At 39.0% G+C, this 22,180-nt stretch overlaps 1 protein-coding gene across 1 annotated transcript in view; it reads right to left on the reverse strand.

Annotated features, from left to right (window-relative positions):
• Positions 1–21,411, reverse strand: part of LOC126484141 (uncharacterized) — a 129,511-nt gene extending 108,100 nt beyond the window's left edge. Inside the window, exons 1-2 of the mRNA XM_050107535.1 lie at positions 21,329–21,411; positions 20,929–21,072 (exon numbers count right to left, since the gene is read on the reverse strand). Of these exons, the coding sequence (XP_049963492.1) occupies positions 20,929–20,958 (30 nt within the window). The 5' untranslated portion in view covers positions 20,959–21,072; positions 21,329–21,411. The remainder of the gene's footprint in view (positions 1–20,928; positions 21,073–21,328) is intronic.
• Positions 21,412–22,180: the final 769 nt, after the last annotated feature.

Genomic DNA, 22,180 nt, shown 5'->3' on the forward strand with positions numbered 1-22,180 from the left:
TTAATACTCTGCAGTTCAAACAGAACGGTGAGGTACAGAATTACAATACCAGAAGGAAAAATGACATTCACTACTCCGCATAAAGACAACCTTAAGCCCAAAAGGGGTGCACAATGCTGCAACAAAAATTTGATAACTTAACCATGAAATGTGTGACAGACAGCAAAGTAAAAGTTGGAAACAAACTAAAAAAGTTTCTCCTTGACAACTCCTATTCTGTAGAATAATTTCTATTACTGTAATGTGTAAAAAACAGTGGGTAGGAATTACTAACTATGTACGTAGATAAAAAAAATATGTATCTGTAAATATTCAGCGTGTAGCCATATTTCAAAATTAAGTTGTGGTATGTATGTAAAATAACTTGTTCTAGATCATGATTTATCGTGCAAAATATCCATGGAACATGAAACTAGCTAACATAATAGAACAATTCCGAGATAAATGCTTTACATAGTTAGGTGAGTGCAAAAATAATAAGTAATTAAAGAGACAAATGACAAGACGACAGTAATAAAGTAGTAAACAGCATGACATACATGTATGACCATAACATAAGGTCTGTAGTTTATTTATAGTTCACTCTCATAAGAAATGTAGGTCATTTGTCACACACTCCAGGAATTCTTTCTGAGAGTGAAATCATTTATTTTTTATCCATTCCACAATACTACCTTTAAATTTATTTGGACACTGTGCTGGCATTCTCGTATATACTTCAGCTAAGTACTGCAGTGCAACTGATAGCTTTCTTTTGCTATTTAAACACTAATTAGAGCCCACAGAATTATCCAATAACCACATACTAGTATTCCATAACTCATGTGGGAGTAGACACTGCACTTCAGCATTTCCCTATGTGGATTCCCCAGCTGAGCTTTTGGTCTATGCAAAATCCTAATATTTTGCTTTTTATTATGACGAAGCATTCAGACTGTACGCAATGTCTTCAGTTTTAGCATCATTTTTCTGCAGTACATTTGCCTCAAACCAGTCAGTACATTTCTCTACCGTTACCACCATGCTGTGTTGCACATTTTCAAAGTTAGTTTCACAAGTGATGAGTGTTATGTTATCTGCATATCAGACTGCATCATATGTCACAACTTTGGGTAAAACATTTGTCTCAATAAGGGGAAGGAAATGTCCAAAAACAAATCTCTGAGGTGCAATGGAAGACATTTTGACTTCTTCTGATTATTTATCTTCACTAATTCTTTTTTATTGTTAAGTAGACTGCATTAGGACAGAACATTGTCTTTCCCTCTCTAGAGGAGTGTTGTTTTTTAACGATATCATGGGAGGTCATTCCATATTCTTTCCTTAGGTGCAAAAGTGTTGCACAGATATCTCTATCTTCAAAACAACTACATATCTTTGTTACCATGCTCTCAACTACTTTGGTGGAGAAAGGCTGGAACTGCTTTGGTGGAGAAAGGCTGGATCTGCATTCATATTGTGAGAAGAAGCTAAGTGTATTTGATTCAGAACATTGTCTCATCTGTATGGGCTATAAACAGCTATACAATGGTGACACATTACCAAAGAAATGAAGAAGATGGCTTCTGTGGATGATGCTGAATTGCAAAGCATGTAGAATCAAGGCTGGTTTAAGGTTCTAGCAACACAAGCTGCCACTTGGGGCACCAAGCTGAGAGGGGGTGCCAGAGGTGCAACAACTGAAGACTTGAAATGAAAGAGGCTCTAAAAGCAAAGATTTTTAGAGAACAAAAACATGTAATAAGATTAACTTTTGGGGTAAATTCAAGAACTTATGTAGAAACCTGTCCAACGAACTGGGTATTCCAACCACTGCTTCTCAGTATATTCATTCCTTAATTAAATTTGTTGAAAATAATCTCTCTCTTTCCAACCAATGTGTCACCACTAAGTATCAATATTAGGAATAAGAACACTCTACATAAAGACCTAAAATCACTTACCTTAGTCAAAAAGAGGTGCAATATTCAAGAACACACATTTTCAATAAACTGCCATGCAACCATTAAAAGCTTGCTTTCAGATAAAGCACAGTTTAAACAGAGTTTGAAAATTTTTTTGATAGGTGACTACTCCTACTCTATAGGTGAATATCTTAACAGGGAATGCTAGACCAACTTAAGTAAAAATGTCTGTTAGATTTCAGTGTTGACAGTATTTTGTCACAACATTCAAGATTACACATTTTGTGTATATGATAAAATTTATTCAGACAGTGTATTAATTCTGTAAATGTTAACAGTTACAGTTTACTGTAATGTATTCACATATCTTGATACACCCTGACAAGTGATCAGGGAAGTGAGTATTATATTCAAATGTTTTATGTTTTTACGTCATATATTCTGACTGGGTCCACACCAACAAGAATCATCTCATTTTCGGTCTAAGAAACAAAAACTGAATATAATATAATCTGCCATAATAAGGAATTTTGAAGTTTTGTGTGAAATGGGATCTACGTGCCAAGCCCAATACCACATAAAAGGCTCAAACTGCCATGAATGAAAATGTAGTAACACATGCAATCAACACATGGCATATGGATTAACAGCCACTACTGTTAACATACTAAAGCCTTGTGATCCACATGCTTATTCCTCAGTCTTAGATAAAATGGTGGAGGCAGCAGATGTTTGTAACAGTTTGAGTGGAAAGGAATGACGAATTACAAGAGAAGGTACTGTCGAAGCAATGAGGAAAAAGCTGCAAAGTGGAAGGAATGAATACATAAGTTCAAGTAATAAATGTATTCCTGTGAAAGCATTTCCAGTACAAGACGTAAGTATCATTACTGATCACAAACCTACACCATAGTTGGACAGAATGTTTATTCTTAAGATACCAAATGTATAGTTACAGAAGATGTAAAGGACAACATACAGAAAATAAAGCCATTTATCATCAGTAATATGAATACATCTGTCTTCTTAGATTTCAAGAAAGCAGCAGACTGTGATATAAAAACAGTGAATCTACACGCATCCAAAGAGAAGTGGTTACGGCTAGACAAGCATAAGCCTCAAGGAGTTACAACAAGGAGAATTTTAATTTTGCAGGCTTTATACATCTTTATGTTTGCATTTTCAGCTGTTCTGAATATTAAGTTTACTGTTGACAGTCAACAAGGTTATTAGTGTTTTCGAGTGCTCGGTGAATTCTGACTTTCAAAAAAGATGGATCAAAGAATTTGTATTGAATTTTGCTTCAAAAATGGGAAACAGTGCAGCATTGCATTTGAAATGTTGACTGTGGTTTTTGCAAATCTACTATTAGTAATACAAGAGTTTACAAATGGTATAAACATTGAAAGAGGATCGAGAAGACTTTGAAGACAACAACCACCCTTGACACCCTAACATATCAACTACTGATGACTATTTGGAAGTAGTTAAGAAAGTGGTTCTGGAAAATCACCGCATCACCACCAGAGAATTTGCTTATGATGTTGACATAGTCTCTGGTTTATGTCAAGCAATTTTTTGGATGTTTTGGGCATGAAACTCGTAGCAGCGAAGTTTATTCCAAGACTGTTGAATTTTGATCAAAAATTGACTTCACATAGACATTGCTCAAGAATTGCTGAATGAAGTCAACAACAATCCAGAACTTTAAAGGAAGGTTATAACAGGTAACAAAACATGGTTATATGAGTATGATGTAGAAACAAAGGCGCAATTGTCCCAATGGAAACTGACTGATGGGCCACAAAAAAAGAAAATTCGATAAGTTCAACCACATGTGAAGGTTCTTCTCACTGTTTCCTTTGATTACAATGGGTTAGCGTATCATGAACTCCTCCCTCATGGTCGTACAGCCAATAAGGAATACTACCTAGAAGTTACGTGCTGTTTATGTGAATCAATCCAGGAAAAAAAGGACCAGAATTGTGCCAAAACTATTCGTGGAAATTGCATCACGACAATGCTCCCACTCACACCTCTACCTCTACCGCTATCTCCATACCCTGCAAACCAACACAAAGTGCGTGGCACAGGGTATGTTCCACTGTACCTGTTATAAGGATTCCTTCCCGTTCCATTCATGTATGGAGTGTGGGAAGAATGCTTGCAGTAATTATTCTAATCTCGTTCACTAGGTCCCTATGTGAGTGATACGTAAGAGGTTGTGGAATATTCCTAGACTCATCATTTTAATGTCAATTCTTGAAACTTTGTTAGTAGATATTCTCGGGATAGTTACGTCTATCTTCAAGAGTATGCCAGATCATTTTCTTCAACATCACTGTGACTCTCTCCTATAGGTCAATCAAACATGTGGCCATTCCTGCTGCCCTTCTCTGTATACATTCAATATCATCTGTTAGTTCTATCTGGTACGAGTGCAATATTCTAGTGGTTCAAAAAGAGGTCCAATGTTCAGGTATACACATTTTCAATAAATTGCCAGCAACCGTTAAAAACTTAGTTTCAGATAAATCACAGTTTAAACACAGTCTAAAAGTCTTTTTGGTAGGCCAAATCCTCCTCCTCCATAGATGAATATCTTAATGGGGTGTTAGACCAGCTTAAGTAAAGATGTCCTGTTAGATTTCAGTTTTGGCAGACTTGGTCACAACACACAAAATTAGGTATTTTGTGTATAACAAAATTTATTAAAGCATACGTTTGATTCTGACGCTGTAATAATTCTGTAAATATTGACAGTTCCAGTTTACTGTAATGTATTCAGCTATTTTGACAATCTCCCGACAAATGATCTGGGTAGTGAGTATTATATTCAAATGCTTTATGTTTCTTATGTTATACTTTTGACTTGTTCCACACCCACAAGAATCTTCTCAGTTTTGAGTCTATGGAACAAAAACTGAATCTAATCTAATCTAACAGGTCACATGAGTGATTTTCAAGCAATCTCCTGTGCAGACTAATTGCACTTCCCCAGTGTTCTACCAATATACCTGCTTTACCCACAACTGATTTCATCCTATCATTCCATTTCATATTCCTACAAAGTATTAATCTAGGTATTTATATGACTTGGTGGATTCCAACTGTGGCTCACTGATATTATAGTCATAGGCTACTATGTTTTTTTTTTCTTTTATTTTCTGAAGTGCAACATTTTACATTTCTGAACACCTAAAGCAAGTTGTCAATCTGTGCACCACTTTGAAATCTTATCAAGATTTGACTGAATATTTGTGCAGCTTCTTTCAGACAGTACTTGATTACAGATAAATGTTTACCTACAAAAAGTCTGAGGTTACTATTAATATTGTTTGCAAGATCATTGATAACAACAAAGACTGCAAGGGGCACACCCGAAGTTACCTCTACATCTCATCTCATGATAACTCTCCACCCACGATAACATGCTACGTCCTCCTTACCAAATAGTCCTCAAGCCAGTCAAAAATTTCACTTGATAACCATATCATCACTATGTGACTGCCTTTTTCTAATGCTTTCAGTATGTCAAGTGAAAAAATGCACATTAGGTTTCACATGATCAGTGTTTTCAAAATCCATGCTGGTTGGCATGGAACTTGCTTTATAGGGTGCAAAAACAACTAAGGTCATACGTACCCATGTGAGAACCTCAGAACACTAGGACAAAAAAAAGGAATTAAAAAATACTACACATTAAGCCTGATCACTGGAAGAAAAGAGCTAAGAATAACGACTTGGAGAAAGGTCTACAAAATACGCCATATAGGCAGCGGAGGTCCCGAACTAAAGAGTAAATGTCCTTTGCCATGTTGCCGTGACAGATAAAAAGTAAAACGCAGTTGACAGCCCGCACATTGTTCACTAAAACAGCCAATAACTCAGACAGCAAACATACATTAGAACATAAGTGGTTAAAAAAAGAGCATTTGGTCCGGAAATGGCAAACCATCAAACAATGGTGACAATGAGCACGAAGTGGTGGGGGAACATCACTTAACACACGGCAATGGCTAAAACGACAGTGCTCGATACACAACCTAGTTAAAATAATCTTCTCACAGTGAGAGGCCCCACGAGTAAGTCGGCCAAGCAGCTGGGAGAGGTTTAATTCCATGGAGCTTGTTCCCATGAAGAGGACACCAGTGGTGATGCCAAAGTGACACCACCTGCTGACTAATGGCAACAGAGAGATCATTGGAAGGAATAGAAGAACTAGCAGGCCAAGGTAAGAGGACTGCAGTCTTGGCAGCAGCATCAGCAACCTTGTTTCACATCAGACCAATGTGACCTGGGACCTATATAAACGTTACAGTGGCTCCCTCAAGAGTGAGCAAGTGGAAGCATTCTTGTACTTGCTGCACTAAGGAATGGACTGTTTACAGCATACAGAGGCTCTGAAGTGCACCGAGAGAATTGGAGCAGATAACACAATTGAAAAGCCTGTGTCGACGGATGTACTGTGTGGCCTGATAAAGGGCAAATAGGTCTGCAGTACATACTGAGCTGTTTTCTGGAAGCCAATACCACAAATGGATGGGGCCAATGGTGAAGGCATACCTGACACACAGTCAGTCCAAGAGTCATCAGTGTACACAGAGGTACTAACACTATGTTTCATGTAAAGATTGAATCTGGAGTAGTCTTCTCCTTAGGAAGCAAATGAAGTCCAAGTGAACATGGGCTGCCACACAAAGCCAATGTGGTGAAGGGTTCACATCTATCAGGAACATGGCAGGTAGTGCGAAGTTTAGCTGCCTGAGCAATAGCTGAAAGCGAACTCCGAGAGGTAACAGAGAAGAGAGACATGCCCCATACGGGCAGTCATGAAGAACGAGGCATAGCATGGATGGCCAAGCATAGCAGAAAAAACAGCATGTGTATCCGCTGAGGACAACATCACATCCTTATGTCAGTGGTAGTCCAGCAGCTTTTGCACAGACACTCAACCGGGCACCAGTGGCCAAACGATGTCACAATGGTGGATTGTACTTAGATGGCATAAGATGGATGGCATGCATCTGCATAAACGAAACACTCATAGTCTGCTTTCGAACAGACAAGGGATAAGTACATACAGATGAAGGTTGTCCAATCTGCTCCCTAGGAAGTACTGCTTAGGACACTGAGGGGCCAGGTATAGTAGGGGGCCAGGTAAGACAAGTGGGAGGGCGAAGCAAGTTTGCTATCAAGTATGAGGTCCAGGAATTTTATAGTTTTAGTGCGGAAGAGCAACAAGCCCAAGATGCACGGATGGTGGAAAAACCCCATTGCACTGCCAGAAATTCGCACAAACAGGTTTGTAGGCAGAAGAGCAAAAGCCAGTGTCGATGATCCACGAGTAAAGGCAATCAAGACATCACTAAAGATGCCACTCAAGGACACAAGTCCGTGGAGAACTGCAACTAATCACAAAATCACAACCAGAAGGTAGCGAGAGATGCCCGGTGGGTGACAGGGTTAAAGGCGATAGCAAAGAGGACAACACTCAGGACGAGCCTGAGGCACCTCATTGAGGACAACGCTCAGGACGAGCCTGAGCACCCCATTTTCTAGGATAAAGGTGTCTGACATGGTGGAACCCACATATAACTTGAAAACTCTGTCTTTTAAAAACTCCTGAAGGAAACTGGGCAGGTGGCCTCAGAGGCCACAAATGTAGAGAGCATGGAGGATACCAGTCTTCCAGCAGGTGTCTCAGGCTTTCTCCAAATCAAAAAACAGGGTTACCGTCTGGTATTTCGGCAGAAAACTGTTCAAGACATAGGTTTACAAAGCGACAAGGTGATCCGTTGCAGTACAGCATGCCCGAAACCCACATTTGTAAGACTCAAGCCTCCATACCAGCTGGGCATGAATCTCACATTCCACCACCTTGCAAACACAGCTGGTGAGAGAAATGGGGCAGCGTAGCTAGAAGGAAAGTTTTTTCCTCACTGGGCTTAGGTATGGGTATGACAATGGCTTCACGACTGCATCTGGAAAACATACAATATACTCAAATGCATTTGTATGTATGAAGGAGAAAGCACTTGCCCTGTAAGAGAAAGGTGCTGCAACATCTGAATATGAATATCATCCAGCCCTGTGGCAGAAGATTGGGATGAAATGAGAGAATGATCTAAGCTCCTGCATAGTATAGGTAATATTGTAGCAATAACGATTCTGGGAGGAGAAGGGTATCACCTCATCCAGAGGAGAGGGAGACTGTTGGATAGAGGGTGTGGGTGCAGTGGGTTAGCAGAGATTGAGGCCAGGAGAATGACAGAAGCAAAGGATGTTGGAAGGATAAGTCCATTCTGAGTATTACAGAAAAGCTGGTGCCGGGTAAAAGATCCAGATGGCACAGGTTGTCAATCAGTCTAACTTGAACATGTTTTGCTCAGTGGCGTATTTTGCTCAAACCCATCAACCACCAAAAACACCTGCATTTTGTCAGCTGTTACCCCTTCCACACCATAAACTTTCTGTCTTTTAGCCAGGCCACCCATGGATGGCATATGTACAGTGACAAGAAGTCCCTTACCCAGTATGCTCAAGGTCTCTCAAAGGCCTTCATAGATAGGTAACACCCCCCAAACCTAGACATCATAGGGATTATTCTGTGCCATGTCCTCACACTCCTAATCATCCCATCATCTCCAAGAACGAGCAGCAAAAATCACTCCAGACTGTAGCAACTGCACCATGTCTTTTTCCAGGGCTTCGACAATCTACCATAATTCCCAGAAACGAGGGATATTCTACACATGTTCCTTCCCACCCCTCCTTAAAGTCATATTCTGCTGCCCACCAAACACAGCATCCTAGCATATCCCTACGCCACTCCCACTCCCAATCCCTTGCCACAAGGACATATTCCTGAGGAAGAGTAAGATGAAAGACCTGCCTGATTCATCTACCCAGCACATCCTCCTCCAGTCTTGTCACAGGCTTATCATGCACCATCAGAAGCAGGGACACCTGTGAAAGAAGCCCATGTCATATACGATCTGTGATGCAATTTCCGAACAGCATTTTATGTAAGCATGACCACCACCCAGCTGTCTACATGAATGAATGGCCCCTGCCAAACTGTGCCCAAGAACAGAATGGAATACCCAATTGCAGAACAGAACATGCTAATGGTCAAAGGCTGCTTCACAACCCAAGCCATCTGGATCTTTGCTCCAGCACCAGTTTTCCTGGCACAAACAAATGGGAGTTATCCTTCACTCCTGTAATCCTTACCACCTCATCTCTACTAAACCAAAAATTCCCTACTAACCCAAAACACTCACACTCTTAACCCATCAGTCTTCCACTCTTTCACATCCTGTGTCTACATCTCCCATGTTCTTATACCACACAACAGCTACCTCCCTCTGAGCCATCAGCTACCACTCCCCAACCCCCCTCCTGCTTTCTGTCTCTATCCCTCTGCCCATCCGACCTGACACAACCTGTTACCCCAGTCCATCTGCTAACCCAGTGTTGTGTGTACAGCTGGTACGATGTAGGTGTGTGTGTGTGTGTGTGTGTGTGTGTGTGTGTGTGTGTGTGTGAAAATGATAATATAAACTTATTTTCTTTACTTCGATGGAACAGGATAATAAAACTTGCATTTTTTATTGTATTAAAAGGTATGTTTGCACTACAACACAATAGTTAAATTTTATGTATTAATGATAGACATACTAAAGAATTTATAAAAGCACAAATACAGAAAATTTATCACAACATACATCAGTCTTGCCATCTGAATTAGTTCTTCAAGAACTTACTTTCTTATTAGTAAACACTTAGCTTTCCATCCACAATTATGAAGAAATTACAGTGTTACTATGTGTATTTTATATGGTGTAGGACACTTTAAGCTGCACTGCAAGAAATATACCTACAATAATGAATGGTAAATGTATCAAGTAAGTTCTTTTATGGATTCCAAGAAGAAAGAAAAGTCAGAGATATCCTAATGGTACAGGGGTAAAAGACATGGGAAAACATGGCAGGGAAGTAGTATTAGTTAACAATGTGATAATATACCAATAACTACTAAAACCATTAACATGGTAGACATACGAGCCTTGAAAAATGATCAGGAAATGGCTTATGTCACTAACAACATGAAAACATTAGCAAACTAAAATCAGACAAAGTTTTGATAGCACTTAGTGATGATACTACTGCCTGGGTCATTCCACCAAAAATGAAACCAAAATCACATTTAAAAAATTTTGATCTTTCATTATTGTAGGTGTATTTCTTGCACTGCAGATCAAAGTGCCCTACACTATGTAAAATACACATAGTAACACTGTAATATCTTCTTAATTGTGGATGCAAAGCTAAATATTTACTAATAAGAAAGTAAGTTCTTGAAGAACTAATTCAGATGGCAAGACTGATGTATGCTGTGATAAATTTTCTGTGTTTGTGCTTTTATAAATTCTTTAGTACTTCTATTACTAATATGAAAAAAGTAACTGTTTGCATAAATAGTTCTCGGTTTACTTGCCGCGTCAAATTTGGATAAAATCCTGAGCTTTCGATGACTACCTCTGTCATCTTCATCAGGCGTAAAACTGACTGTATTTAACACACATATATACAACACCAGGTTAGCAGGTGGACTGGGATAAGGGGTTGTGTCGGATCGGATGAGCAGAGGAGGGGTTGGGGAGTGGTAGCTAATGGCTCAGCACGAGGTTGCTGGTATGTGATATAAGAATGTGGGAGGGAAGTAAACCGAGAACTATTTACGCAAGGACTCCATCGCGAAAGACTTCGTAGTCAAAGTAACTGTTTCACTGTAACGGTAACGGTAACGCAAACATATCTTTCAATAAAGCAAAAATGCCAGTTTTGCTGTCCCATTCCTTCAAAGCAATATAAGTTTATATTATTACACACACACACACACACACACACACACACACAGTGCTATAGTGTGCTAACTGTATATACAATACCAGGTTAGCAGGTGGACTGGGATAAGGGGTTGTGTCGGATCGGATGGGCAGAGGAGCGGTTGGGGAGTGGTAGCCAATGGCTTAGGAGGAGGTTGCTGGTATGTGATATAAGAATGTGGGAGGTGGAGGCACAGGACTGTGTGGAAGAGTGGAAATCTGATGGGTTCAGAGTGTGATTGCTTTGGGTTAGAAGAGAATGAGGCCGTAAGGACTACAGGAGTAAGGATAACTCCCATCTGTGTGTTTCAGGAAAGCTGGTGCTGGGGGGCAAGGATTCAGTTGGCATGCGTTGTGAAGCAGCCACTGACTTCTACCATGTTATGCAACAATGTGTTCTGTAACTGGGTGTTCCATTCCATTCTTGGGCACAGATTGGCAGTGGCCATTCATTCTTGTAGACAGCTATTTGGTGGTTGTATTCACTTAAAATGCTGTGCAAAAATTGCATCACAGATAGCATATGACACGACTCCTTTCACAGGTGTCCCTGCTTCTGATGGTACACGATACGCCTGTGACAAGACTGGAGGAGGACATGCTGGGTAGATGAATCAGGCAGGTCTTTCATCTTACTCTTCCATAGGGATATGTCCCTGTGGCAAGGGGTCAGGTGTGACGATGGCGTAGGGTTACACCAAGATGCAGCAGCAGAGGGGTGGGCAGCAGAGTACCACTTTAAGGAGGGGTGGGAATGAATGTGTGTAGAATATCCATTATTTCCGAGCATTATGGTAGATAATCAAAGCCATGGCAAAAAACATGGTACAGTTGCAGCGGTCTGGAGTGATATTTGCTGTTCATTCTTGGGGATGGTGGGATGATTAGGAGTGTGAGGACATGGCACAGAATAATCCCTATGAGGCCTAGGTTTGGGAGTAGTATATATCTATAAAGGCCTTTGAGATACCTTCAGCATACTGGGTAAGTGACTCCTTGTCACTGTACGTATACCATCCACGGAGGGCCTGGCTAAATGAGAGCAAGGTTTTGGCATGGAAAGGGTGACAGTTGTCAAGATGCAGGTACTGTTGCTGGTTGATGGGTTCAAGCATAATACGCCACTGAGCACATTTTCAAGTTAAAGGGCTGACTGACAACCTGTGCCACCTGGACCTTTCAGCCACCATCAGCTTTTCTGGAATATGCAGATGGGACATATCCCTCCAATATTCTTTTCTTCTGTAATTCTCTTGACCTCAATCTCTGCTAACCCACTGCACCCACACCCTCTATCCAACAGTCTCCTCTCCTCTGCCCTGTCACCCGTTCCCAATCCATGCTTTCACCTGACTCAATCCTCCTGCCGAACTACAATCCTGGCATTGTATATTCTGCTGGTTTGCCTGAAAGCTAGCAAATTTCTATTCTTTCTTGTGTGCCTGTCAATGACACAACACTTTAACTACAGTGTGAGTGATCTGCTTTACTCCTACTTTATTTACTTTCTACTAGAACTTCTCTTATTATAAATATATTCTATTATTTTAAAAAATTCTAATAATATTTTCAATGTAAGCCTGTATTATAAATAAGAAATACTTGGTAAAATCATATCCATATAGAAGGGTCATTCCATATCAAATCACCCATTAAAAAATAAATTTTACACCCACCTTCTTAGATTTTCATGAAATTTGGCTCAAATGGTTCTAATACCATCCTGACAACACCAGCAATTTTTTTTTTGCTGTATCTCCTACATTTTTTTTTATAAATTTTTAAAGTTTTTATGTTTTGCGTTTTCTGAACCTTCGGAAATGGTCAGTTTAATTTGTATTCAAAACTTTAAATTTGCTTATCTTAAAATCTCTTTTAGATAACATCATGAATTTTTGCAGCAAGTTTATTTATTATAAATATTTGAAGATAAAAATGATGCTATTAAAATATATTAATATTTTCTATGAAAAAAAAAATATATGTATTTTTTTTCTTTTTAATGGATGTTTTGTTTTATAAGAATTGCAATATCTCGAGTCTCAGACCTGATAGAATGCTCAAATTTGTTTTAATTTACTCTTAAACATATAGGCTACTTGATAAAACAAAAATAATGATGGCTTTTTAACATGTTTATTAATTATAGTAGATTACATTAGAATTATGTACAAAGATAGTTTACTTACGGCACTTATGTATAACCCAACTGATTGCTTGAAACATTGAATTTTTTGAGTAATTTTGTCTTTTTAATAAACATTAATGCTGATTCAAACTGTTTTTCCACTTCATCCAAGAGCTTTCAGTTCTTTTGATACAGTCTTTTTTGAAGTAATACATTCTCCCAGTCCCGCTTGATTGAGGTGCGTCTACTACACAGACTATGTGCTCCAAAGGCACTATGCAGGAATCTTCTCTTTCAGGCCAATAAAATGATGCAGCGGGTCCTGAAGGATGTAGAAATAGAATTTCTGCATCTTCTTCATCATTGAATATTGTTTTTACCAGTCCAAAGTACCAGTTACCATCATAATTTGCAGCCACATAGCAATTTATGGATGGTTCAAAACGAACACAATCAGAAGAAGAATGGAAAGAAAAGACTAAGGAGGGTTTTACACTATCTGTAGTCCTTCTAATTTCAAGGTTGTTTGTTGGAAGTGGTTTGAAGTTATGAAAACTTCTAGTTCCAGGAATGGTTCGGGTTGCTGAAAAACATTTTTCTAGTTTTAACCGTAGCAAATCAGCTTCTTTTTTGTCAATAAAGTGAAAATGAATGTTTTCAATATTTTTTTCACAAAACTTATACACATCGATTGCTGTCATTATTTGTTCTTTGTCTGAAAGCTGTAGACTGGCTTTCCTTAAAATTCTTTTAATAGTTCCTCTTAGGCCTTCACAAATTGACTTCCCATGACTTGTTGCAAAAAAAGAGTGTTGGGCCTTCAAATTAAAGTCTCTCAAGTGTTCAGTCAAATTTTTAAAACTGTTTCTATTTTTGTACTGCCCAGCACAACCATCTGTAAAGTAGTGAACTGAGTCAATGTCAGTATGATGTAATGACAGCCACTTTGTAATTTCTTTTTGTACAAAGTTAACAAAACCAGTGTCATGTTCTTGGTCATCACTAATAAAACAGTGGTTGGAAAGAAAAACATTGTTTTCCTCATTTCTTAGAAAAACTCCAACTGGGTGTAGAGTACAACCACCTCTATTCCAGTGGTAACTTTGGATCTCATTTTGTATAACAAAGGAATAATTTTCACTGAAATCCATCACAATAATTGCTGTTTTGGGTGGTGGGTCTTCTTTCAATCTTTTAAAGGCTGCTGATAGGGATTTTGCTATAAACGAGTGTGGGGTGAGCTTTTCCAATGACCTAACCAATAAAGAAATGTAGTCTTCAACGCTGATAGACTGTTTGATCATTTCTGCCCTGTCTGTGTTAACCCACTGACTGATTACAATTTCTTCTTCTAAATCATAATCTTCACTTAGTTTTTCAGTTAAGCACTCTGTTAGTGCAGTATTTGCAGGACAGCTGTTGCAATGATGTAGCATGCAGTTTTGGTTTTCTGTGTTGCACACAAGCATCTTAATTAGGTCTTTATAAGATTCTTCAATTTTCACAGCATCCAGTAATAGTTTAACATTCTGGTGGATACTGCATACACATACAGTGCGTGTGCCTGCAGCACCAGCAAGGATACACCATTTAGGTCTCAAGAAACAAAATTTTGAAAATCCTACTTCTACCTCGGGATTCTCCCATTTGAAAGAATAATAGAGTTCTCTCAAGTTACACAAAATGAGTCTTTTTTGCATGTACACATTTTTTGAACACTTACTTTATCTTTTGTTCCAGGTAGCACTCTGGAACTTTCATCCTTTTCATAAAAATCTGTTACAAGTCTTACTGTATTTTCAGAAAGAGTTTTACCTTTTTTTGGACCAGGAGTTTCCAAAATACCCTTTTCAGATTTTAGCTTTCTAGCTTGTCGCACCATGTACTCACTTACATTAAATTCTTTCATCACTTTATTTCGAGTCCAAGAATCTGGAGCCAAGGTCAGAATCTGGATTTTTCTAGACCTCCCAACAGATGAAATCTTCTCTTTCATAAGAGAAATCATTACATCAAAATCCTTTGCTTTCTCAACCACACTTTTATCTTCTTCGTCATCATCAGAACTTGGTGCATCATATTTTAATGCTTTTGAAACCGCCTTTTTTGCAGTCTTTTCAATACTGCTAACCTTCCTTTTAAAATAAGACCCTTTACTTTGTTCTGACAAGCCATGAAGCTTTATCGGTGTTAAACCTAAATAATCAAGAGCAATGTTTGTTTGTACGAGAGATTCATTTCTGGATTCCAATGATTCTAATTCAACCATGACTTCATCATCTGTTTCACTTTCATTGACTTCAACTCTTAATTTTTCCTCACAAAAGTTACGGCATGTTGAGCAAAGCTTTTGTCCAGGTTTTATGCTAATATTTTTTGTCAGTAATTGTTTAGAAAGATCCAAGCCTACACTTCTCAACGATTTTTTGATGGGCTTTTTGTGTTTTTTTAGTGGGTCTACACATGTTGTTTGATACTTTTCAAAAACATTTAAAAAGTAGTAGCTGTGGTGTGAACATATATTCTTAAATTCACACAGATTAATTCCAGATCGTAAGTGGATCACTCAATTCTGATACCTGTTGTAACTTTTTTGAAGGTGTGTAGGTTGTTTGGAAACAGTCAGATTTTTTAAATATCCCTACACTACAGGTTTGAATATCTGACATACTGATTTTACTTTTGGTCTGATTACTGTTCTGGTTACTTTTGTAGGATATTGGAAAAGAATCTCTGTAAACTAAGCAACAGTACTTACTGAGAGTTCGAATAAACTTAATAAAATACTATCCAAGCACTATTTAACACTGTAATAATTTTTTACTTCAAAACACAGGAGGAACAATACAAAATCCAAGTGTACATTGTTACTCCAAGAAGACAAAAACTTATTTTCGGTGTCTAAGTCACTTGGCATTTTTTATTTTTAAAATATAATTAATATTATTTTAAAAATTAGATAACTATTAAACAGGTTAAAAAGCCAACATAATTTTTCTTTTATCTAATAGCCTATACAATTAAGAGTATTTTAAAACAAATTTGAGCTTTCTATCAGGTCTGAGACTCTAGATATTGCAGTTTTTGTAAAACTAAACATCCGTTAGCTAAAAAAAAATAAAATAAAATAAAATAAAAATAAAATAAAATAAAAAACTTATAAATTTTTTTTCATTTGGAAGAATTTAATATATCTTTATGGTAATTTTTTTTAACATTTAGATATAATACACAAACTTATTCCAAAATTTCATACTGATATCTTGAGTATTCTTTAATATACAAATTTTTTTAGTTGTGAGGACACGTTTAAGTTACAATTTCCGACTGCTGAAACAAAGCCAAATCTAAAAACTTTAAAAACTTATAAAAAAAAACTATAAGAGATAGAGCAAAAAAATTTACAAGTGCTTTCAGGATGATAAAAGAAGTAATTGTACCAAGTTTCATCAAAATCTGACATGGTTGGTGTCAAGGCCTGGGTGACTTGACATGGAATGACCCAGAAGTAATGAAAATTCTAGCGTTCAAATATATTTTTTACAACTTGCACCTTTCCATTAAAGCTCAAAAGACACGTTTTCTTTCATAAAAGCGAGAAGTTAACTTTTTATACCTCAAGTATGAGGTCTGTTAAAAAATTCTAGATTATTCGTAATTTCATGCCAGTGATGTGTTGGAGTGAAATGCAAGTATTCCTGCACACGCCTGTGTTTAATGTGTAACTGCTAGAAGTTTAATTACTATATGTCTGTTTGTCACTGTATTGACTAGAATGTTGTGTCACACAGTTTGCAAATTTTGGGATGACAGAGTTAAAGGAGCAATGTGTCTGCATTAAATTTTGTGTGAAACTCAAGAAAACCTTTAAAGAGACACACCAAATGATGCAGGAAGCCTACGATGATAAGTGCTTAAGCCATACTTGGTGTTATGAATGATTTACATGATTTGTATTGGCTGGATGGGACTTAATGAAGACTCTTGTCCAGGATGCTCTTCAACATCTATCGATGACGCTCGTGTCAGGAATGTCATCAAAATTGTGCATGCCAATCAAAGACTGATTGTCCGAGAGATTTCAGAAGAATGTAACATTTCAGCTGGATCATGCTGTGAAATCCGACTTCGAATGCATCATGATGCTGGCAAGTTCGCCCCAGGGCTCACAAGTCAAGACTGGACAGACCTGCACCTCGCAATCTGTGAAGAGATTTTGGATTGCTCAAATGAGAACAAGACGTTTCTTAAGAAAATCATAAGTGGTGATGAGACATGGGTCTATGGTTATGATGTTGAGACCAAGGTTCACTATTCACAATGGGTAGTGAAAGGTTCTTCACAGCCAAAAACAGCTCATTATGTTGGGTCAAATGTCAAAGCCATGCTGATAGTTTTCTTTGTCTTTGAAGGATTAGTTCATCATTAATTCATACAACGGGGACAAACTGTTAATTGATGGACACCTGCAAAAAAATGTGAGAAGGAAACAGCCCGAAATGTGGCGAGACAATTCACGGCTCTTGCATCACGTAACACACCCAAACATTCAACCCTGTTTGTGCATGACTATTGTACAAGAAACAAAATCACTGTGCTGCTCCGTCCTCTGTACTCTGAAGTCCTGGCTCCTCTGAACTTTTTTTTAATTTTCAAAGTTGAAAACCCCCATGGAAAGGACGAATATTTGCAACGGCAGGCGAGATAAAAGAAAATTTGCAGATAGCGCTTCACACAATCCAGCAAGATGTGTACCAAGACTGCTTCCAGAAGTTGACATGGCATTTGGAGCAGTGTATTAATTTTGGAGTTGAGTATTTCAAAGGAGGCCATGCACAATAAGTGAAAGGTAAGCATAGAAAAATTTTGGCAATAAAGTTCTGGAATTTTTTGAACAGATCTTGTAATGTTTGATATTTATTAGGTTTTGAGCTTTTGTTAACCTCTTTCCAAACCTCTGGATCAATTTCAACTGAACTGGGCACATAAACAGCAGCCCCCACAATTACCAGCACCGTGGGGTTTATAACCACATAAGAGTGGAGATACTGGCAAGATGCGTTATTCTCCAGCATCTGGCATGATAGGCATGTTGTGTGGGAACAGTATCTGCCAAATCAGCCTGTTTTGCAGGGCAGTCTACATGTTGGGGGCAAGCAACAGTTTGCCGGGCTGCTATATGTAAGCTGCCCTTCATGACAGGCATGTTGCTGTGTAGTAGAATCAGCCTGCTTTATTGAACTGTATTGTTAGGCCTACATGTGCCAATGAGCCTGGCTGGAGATAAGTTGAGATGGATGAAGGAGGTGGAGAAATTGGGCAGAGAGAAGGGGTGGAGGAGGAGATGCATGAGGCAGGTTGAAGATGTAGCGGGGTATTGCGCAGGTGGAAAAGGAAGAGAGGGACGTGAAGATAGAAAGAGAGAGGGGTAGGAGGATATGGTCAGAGCGAAGAGGTAGGAAGATATCGTCGGAGAGCAGGTGCGAACTGATTGGGTTTTGAAGTTAAAGGGACCAAATTGCGAGGTCATCAGTCTCTTCATCCTACATGTATTGAACCAGGAATAATCTTCAGAAAAAGCATACAAAAGGCAAATCCTGGGAAGGCTGAAGGTAACAAAGAGACAAAAATACAGAGATGAAAGCAAGGAGAAGTAGGAGAGGAGTGAGAGGGAGTAAGGTGGGTGAGGATCTCTGTCCAGAATACAGTTTGAGGTTCCCTGAGCATGGTATGCGATGGGAGATGCACCCTCTGCATCTGACCAGCACTCTGTAACCACAAGGCAGTGAGCAGTACATACAAGACTATAAAATTTTATGGAACATTAAACAATAAAAACAGCAAGTGCAAGACAATAAGGAGAATAAAAAGATGGGAAGGGTAGGCGCCAGTTCAGACCACCGAGCACATCAGCATGATTCTTAAAATACATCCGGTAGCTATGAAGGGCAGGAGTCCGTGATGCTGGAAACCAAGTTTTCTGAAGGGCAATGCACAAAGCAGCAAAGGAGTTTATTAAGATATGTCTCAACTCAGACAGGTGGTGGAAAAAGCTGTTACAATTCCACTGGAGAATCATGCCGTTGGTAGACTGTGTGGGTGTAAAGGGTGCAAGGAAGCCAGTTACGCCCCAAGGTCGCCTGCTGCCACTGTTTTGAGAGGTTACAGTATCACCACAACTAGGTTCTGAGACATGTTGCGTGGTGCGATCTGGAGCCTCAGGGGCCACTGGGATCTCCATCTCAGCCACTGAAGCAGAACATGTGATATTCAGCGCAATGAGATCCACCGGAACCTTCTTTGTCTTGGAAGACTTCTTTTTAACTTTCTTTTCCTTAGATGGTTTCGATGAATGGGTGGGCTTTTCTGAATTTGTTTCAGGGACTGAGGAAGATCACACAGCCTCTCTCCTCTTTAGAAAGACTGTGCAATCTGGTAAGCAGGGAGAATGCTGCTCTCCGCAGTTGACACAGAGGGGAAGGGGGGAGGCGCACAAGGAACTTTACATGAAATGGTCATCCACAACGCCTACAGATTGGGCTGGCTTTTCAACGCAAATACATGTGCCCCAATTTCACGCATTTGAAGCAGAGGGAGGGAATACACGGTTTTCCGTCACACATCGGTATACCACCACCTTGACCTTTTCAGGCAACAAATTGCCCACAAAGGCCATGACAAAGGCACCAGTAGCAATCCTACTGTCCTCTGGTGCCCTATGAATACAATGGACGAAGTGTACACCTCATTGCTCCAAGTTGGCATGTAGATCATCATTAGACTGCAAGAGAAGGTCTAGATGGAAAATGATGCCTTGAACCATATTTAGACTATTATGGGGAGTGATAGTCTCCAGAATGTCACCCAGTTTGTCGCAAGCTTACAATGCTCATGATTGGGCAGAGGATACTGCTTTAATCAAAAATGACCCCCCTCTTCATTCTAGAGATGGCTACAACTTCCCCAAACTTGTCCTCTATATTCTCTACAAAGAATAAAGGATTTGTGGACTGAAAAGATTCTCCACTTGCCTTTGTGTAAACCACGTACTGGGGAGTATTTCTCTGCTTCTCTGCTGGTCACTTAGTCCCCCCCTCCTCCTACAGTGTACCCAAGGAAGGAAACATTTTGTGGTCATCTCCCTTTGTGTTGAATGATTTCTTTCCTTGTGAAGAGTCAGCTGGGGCTATATGACCACTAGTAGGAGAAAGTTTAATACACAAGTCATCCATCATGGTGCCACCTACTCCATCAGGGGCTCTCCCCACGCACACCACCCACACTTAGCCACAGCTAACAAAAGTTTCTAGCTATTTCTGCAGAGACAGCTTACACAATATCAATTGCTGTGATGCATGCAACATGAGAAGGATTTGGCACTACATCAAAATGTAATAGGTTTCTAGCCAATCTGTCTATGCCTTTGGCAGCTGTCTCCCCCAAAAAACAAAATGTGACACCAATAGCAAAGCAGACACATCATAAGCGACAAAAATCAAGGAAAGACTACTAGCCATTGCTTTTTCAGTATGGTTAGGATATTCACAGGATTTCTTACTATGATATGTACTGTTCATACTGAGTAAAGCTACAAATATATATTGAACAAGAACTAGCATATTATGCCGCAACTTCATAAGAGATATGTCATTACTGGCTGTTCAATACCAACAAATGTTGTAAGCTAGTCCATGTAAAATATCGCAAGAAACACTGTGCACAACACTAATAAGTTCAAACTGATTCGGAATAGCTTAACCACAATGACAATATGTACAGGATCAAACATACATACAACATTATGTATGTTCACGTCTGTTAGCTATTGGCGTGTTGTTAACTTTATGATATTCACACTATGGGTTTTTTAATACTGCTTCAAGGTCGTTGGCACCTGGCACTGTATATGCCACTACGTACGAAATTAAAAACTTTCAAAACAGTAAGGAATTATATAATCAAGTAGGAAAGATCGAAAGCATAATTCTACATTCTCTCTTACCTTACACATGGGCGCTGTCTGAAGTGCCATCTCCAAATTAATGACGACGAAAGAGTAAACTGTGCTGCTGTCAGTATGTCTTTACGCCGTAGAGCTGTCATAACCTCCTTCTGAACAGCTGTTTTGGTCCACAGATTTTATGAACTGCAAGAATTAAAGTGCGCCGCATGAACATTTTGATAATCCATTTTCATTATTGGAACGTTTAGTCTGCATTATCGGCCAAGATGTAATTTAGTTCCCTTTTAATCACTCGCTGATTTCGCTGAACCCGAAAAACGTATGACTGAAACAAGTGACTGCTTTTATTTGCTCAACGATTACTTCAAATCCTGGAAGAGACACGTATAAAGACGATTCACAGTAACAGAACTGCTGCTACTAATTTTTTGGAACTTACAACAAATATCTTATTAACTTGTCAACGTCCAGCCTCCTTGAGCACCATGTTACACCTCACTCGGTATGACGTTTACTCACAGCACCACCTATTAGAAAACATGATACCTATGATGTAAACAGTGTTCAAAGCGCACAATACAAGTACTGCTAAGAATACCAAATTTTCGAGGAATCAAGATGATCCCTGGATGAGCACAAATATAGTTTTCCTGTTTTTTTTTAATTTTTCAAAATGAAAAAAATGAGACAGCTTCGTCTGATACCCTAGTTTCGTGGAAGAACCGTTTGAAGGTGAATGGACTGAATTATGATCATAGCATAAAATATTTTGGCATACTGTCGTACAACGAATACAGCACTAATTAAAATAGTACACAAAAGCGTTTCAGTATATTGTCATATAACGAATACAACAGCAATTTAAGTATCTTATAAAAACTATATGTGATAATACACCAGCCCCGTATTTACGATACTTCCGAACCGGGGCAAAAACATGATAGTGGCGACGACGCCCGCCCCCCCCCCTCCCGGCCGGCAACTCGAAAATTAATAAAAAATTATTTTTCATAAATATGTTGATTTTGTAGCGCACACCTTTCTGAAGGGTTTGATATATAAAACATATACGTTCGAGGAAAAGTAAGAATCGTTACTTTGTCTTAAGTGTGCCAAAGTCCAGTGCAACGCCTCTTCACACGGCATTCTTCTATCGCACGTCACTGTATTTCGCTCTGTGGAATTCAAACGTGTATATTTTGTAATGGAAGCCATCAAACCTATATTCAGGACAGTGCAAATGAATATGTCCTTAGCTGCCCCAGTGGGCCGGTTTGACATCCTACCGTCC

Source organism: Schistocerca serialis, chromosome 6 (assembly GCF_023864345.2).
Source record: "Schistocerca serialis cubense isolate TAMUIC-IGC-003099 chromosome 6, iqSchSeri2.2, whole genome shotgun sequence".
In the NCBI taxonomy this organism is placed as follows: Eukaryota; Metazoa; Arthropoda; class Insecta; order Orthoptera; family Acrididae; genus Schistocerca; species Schistocerca serialis.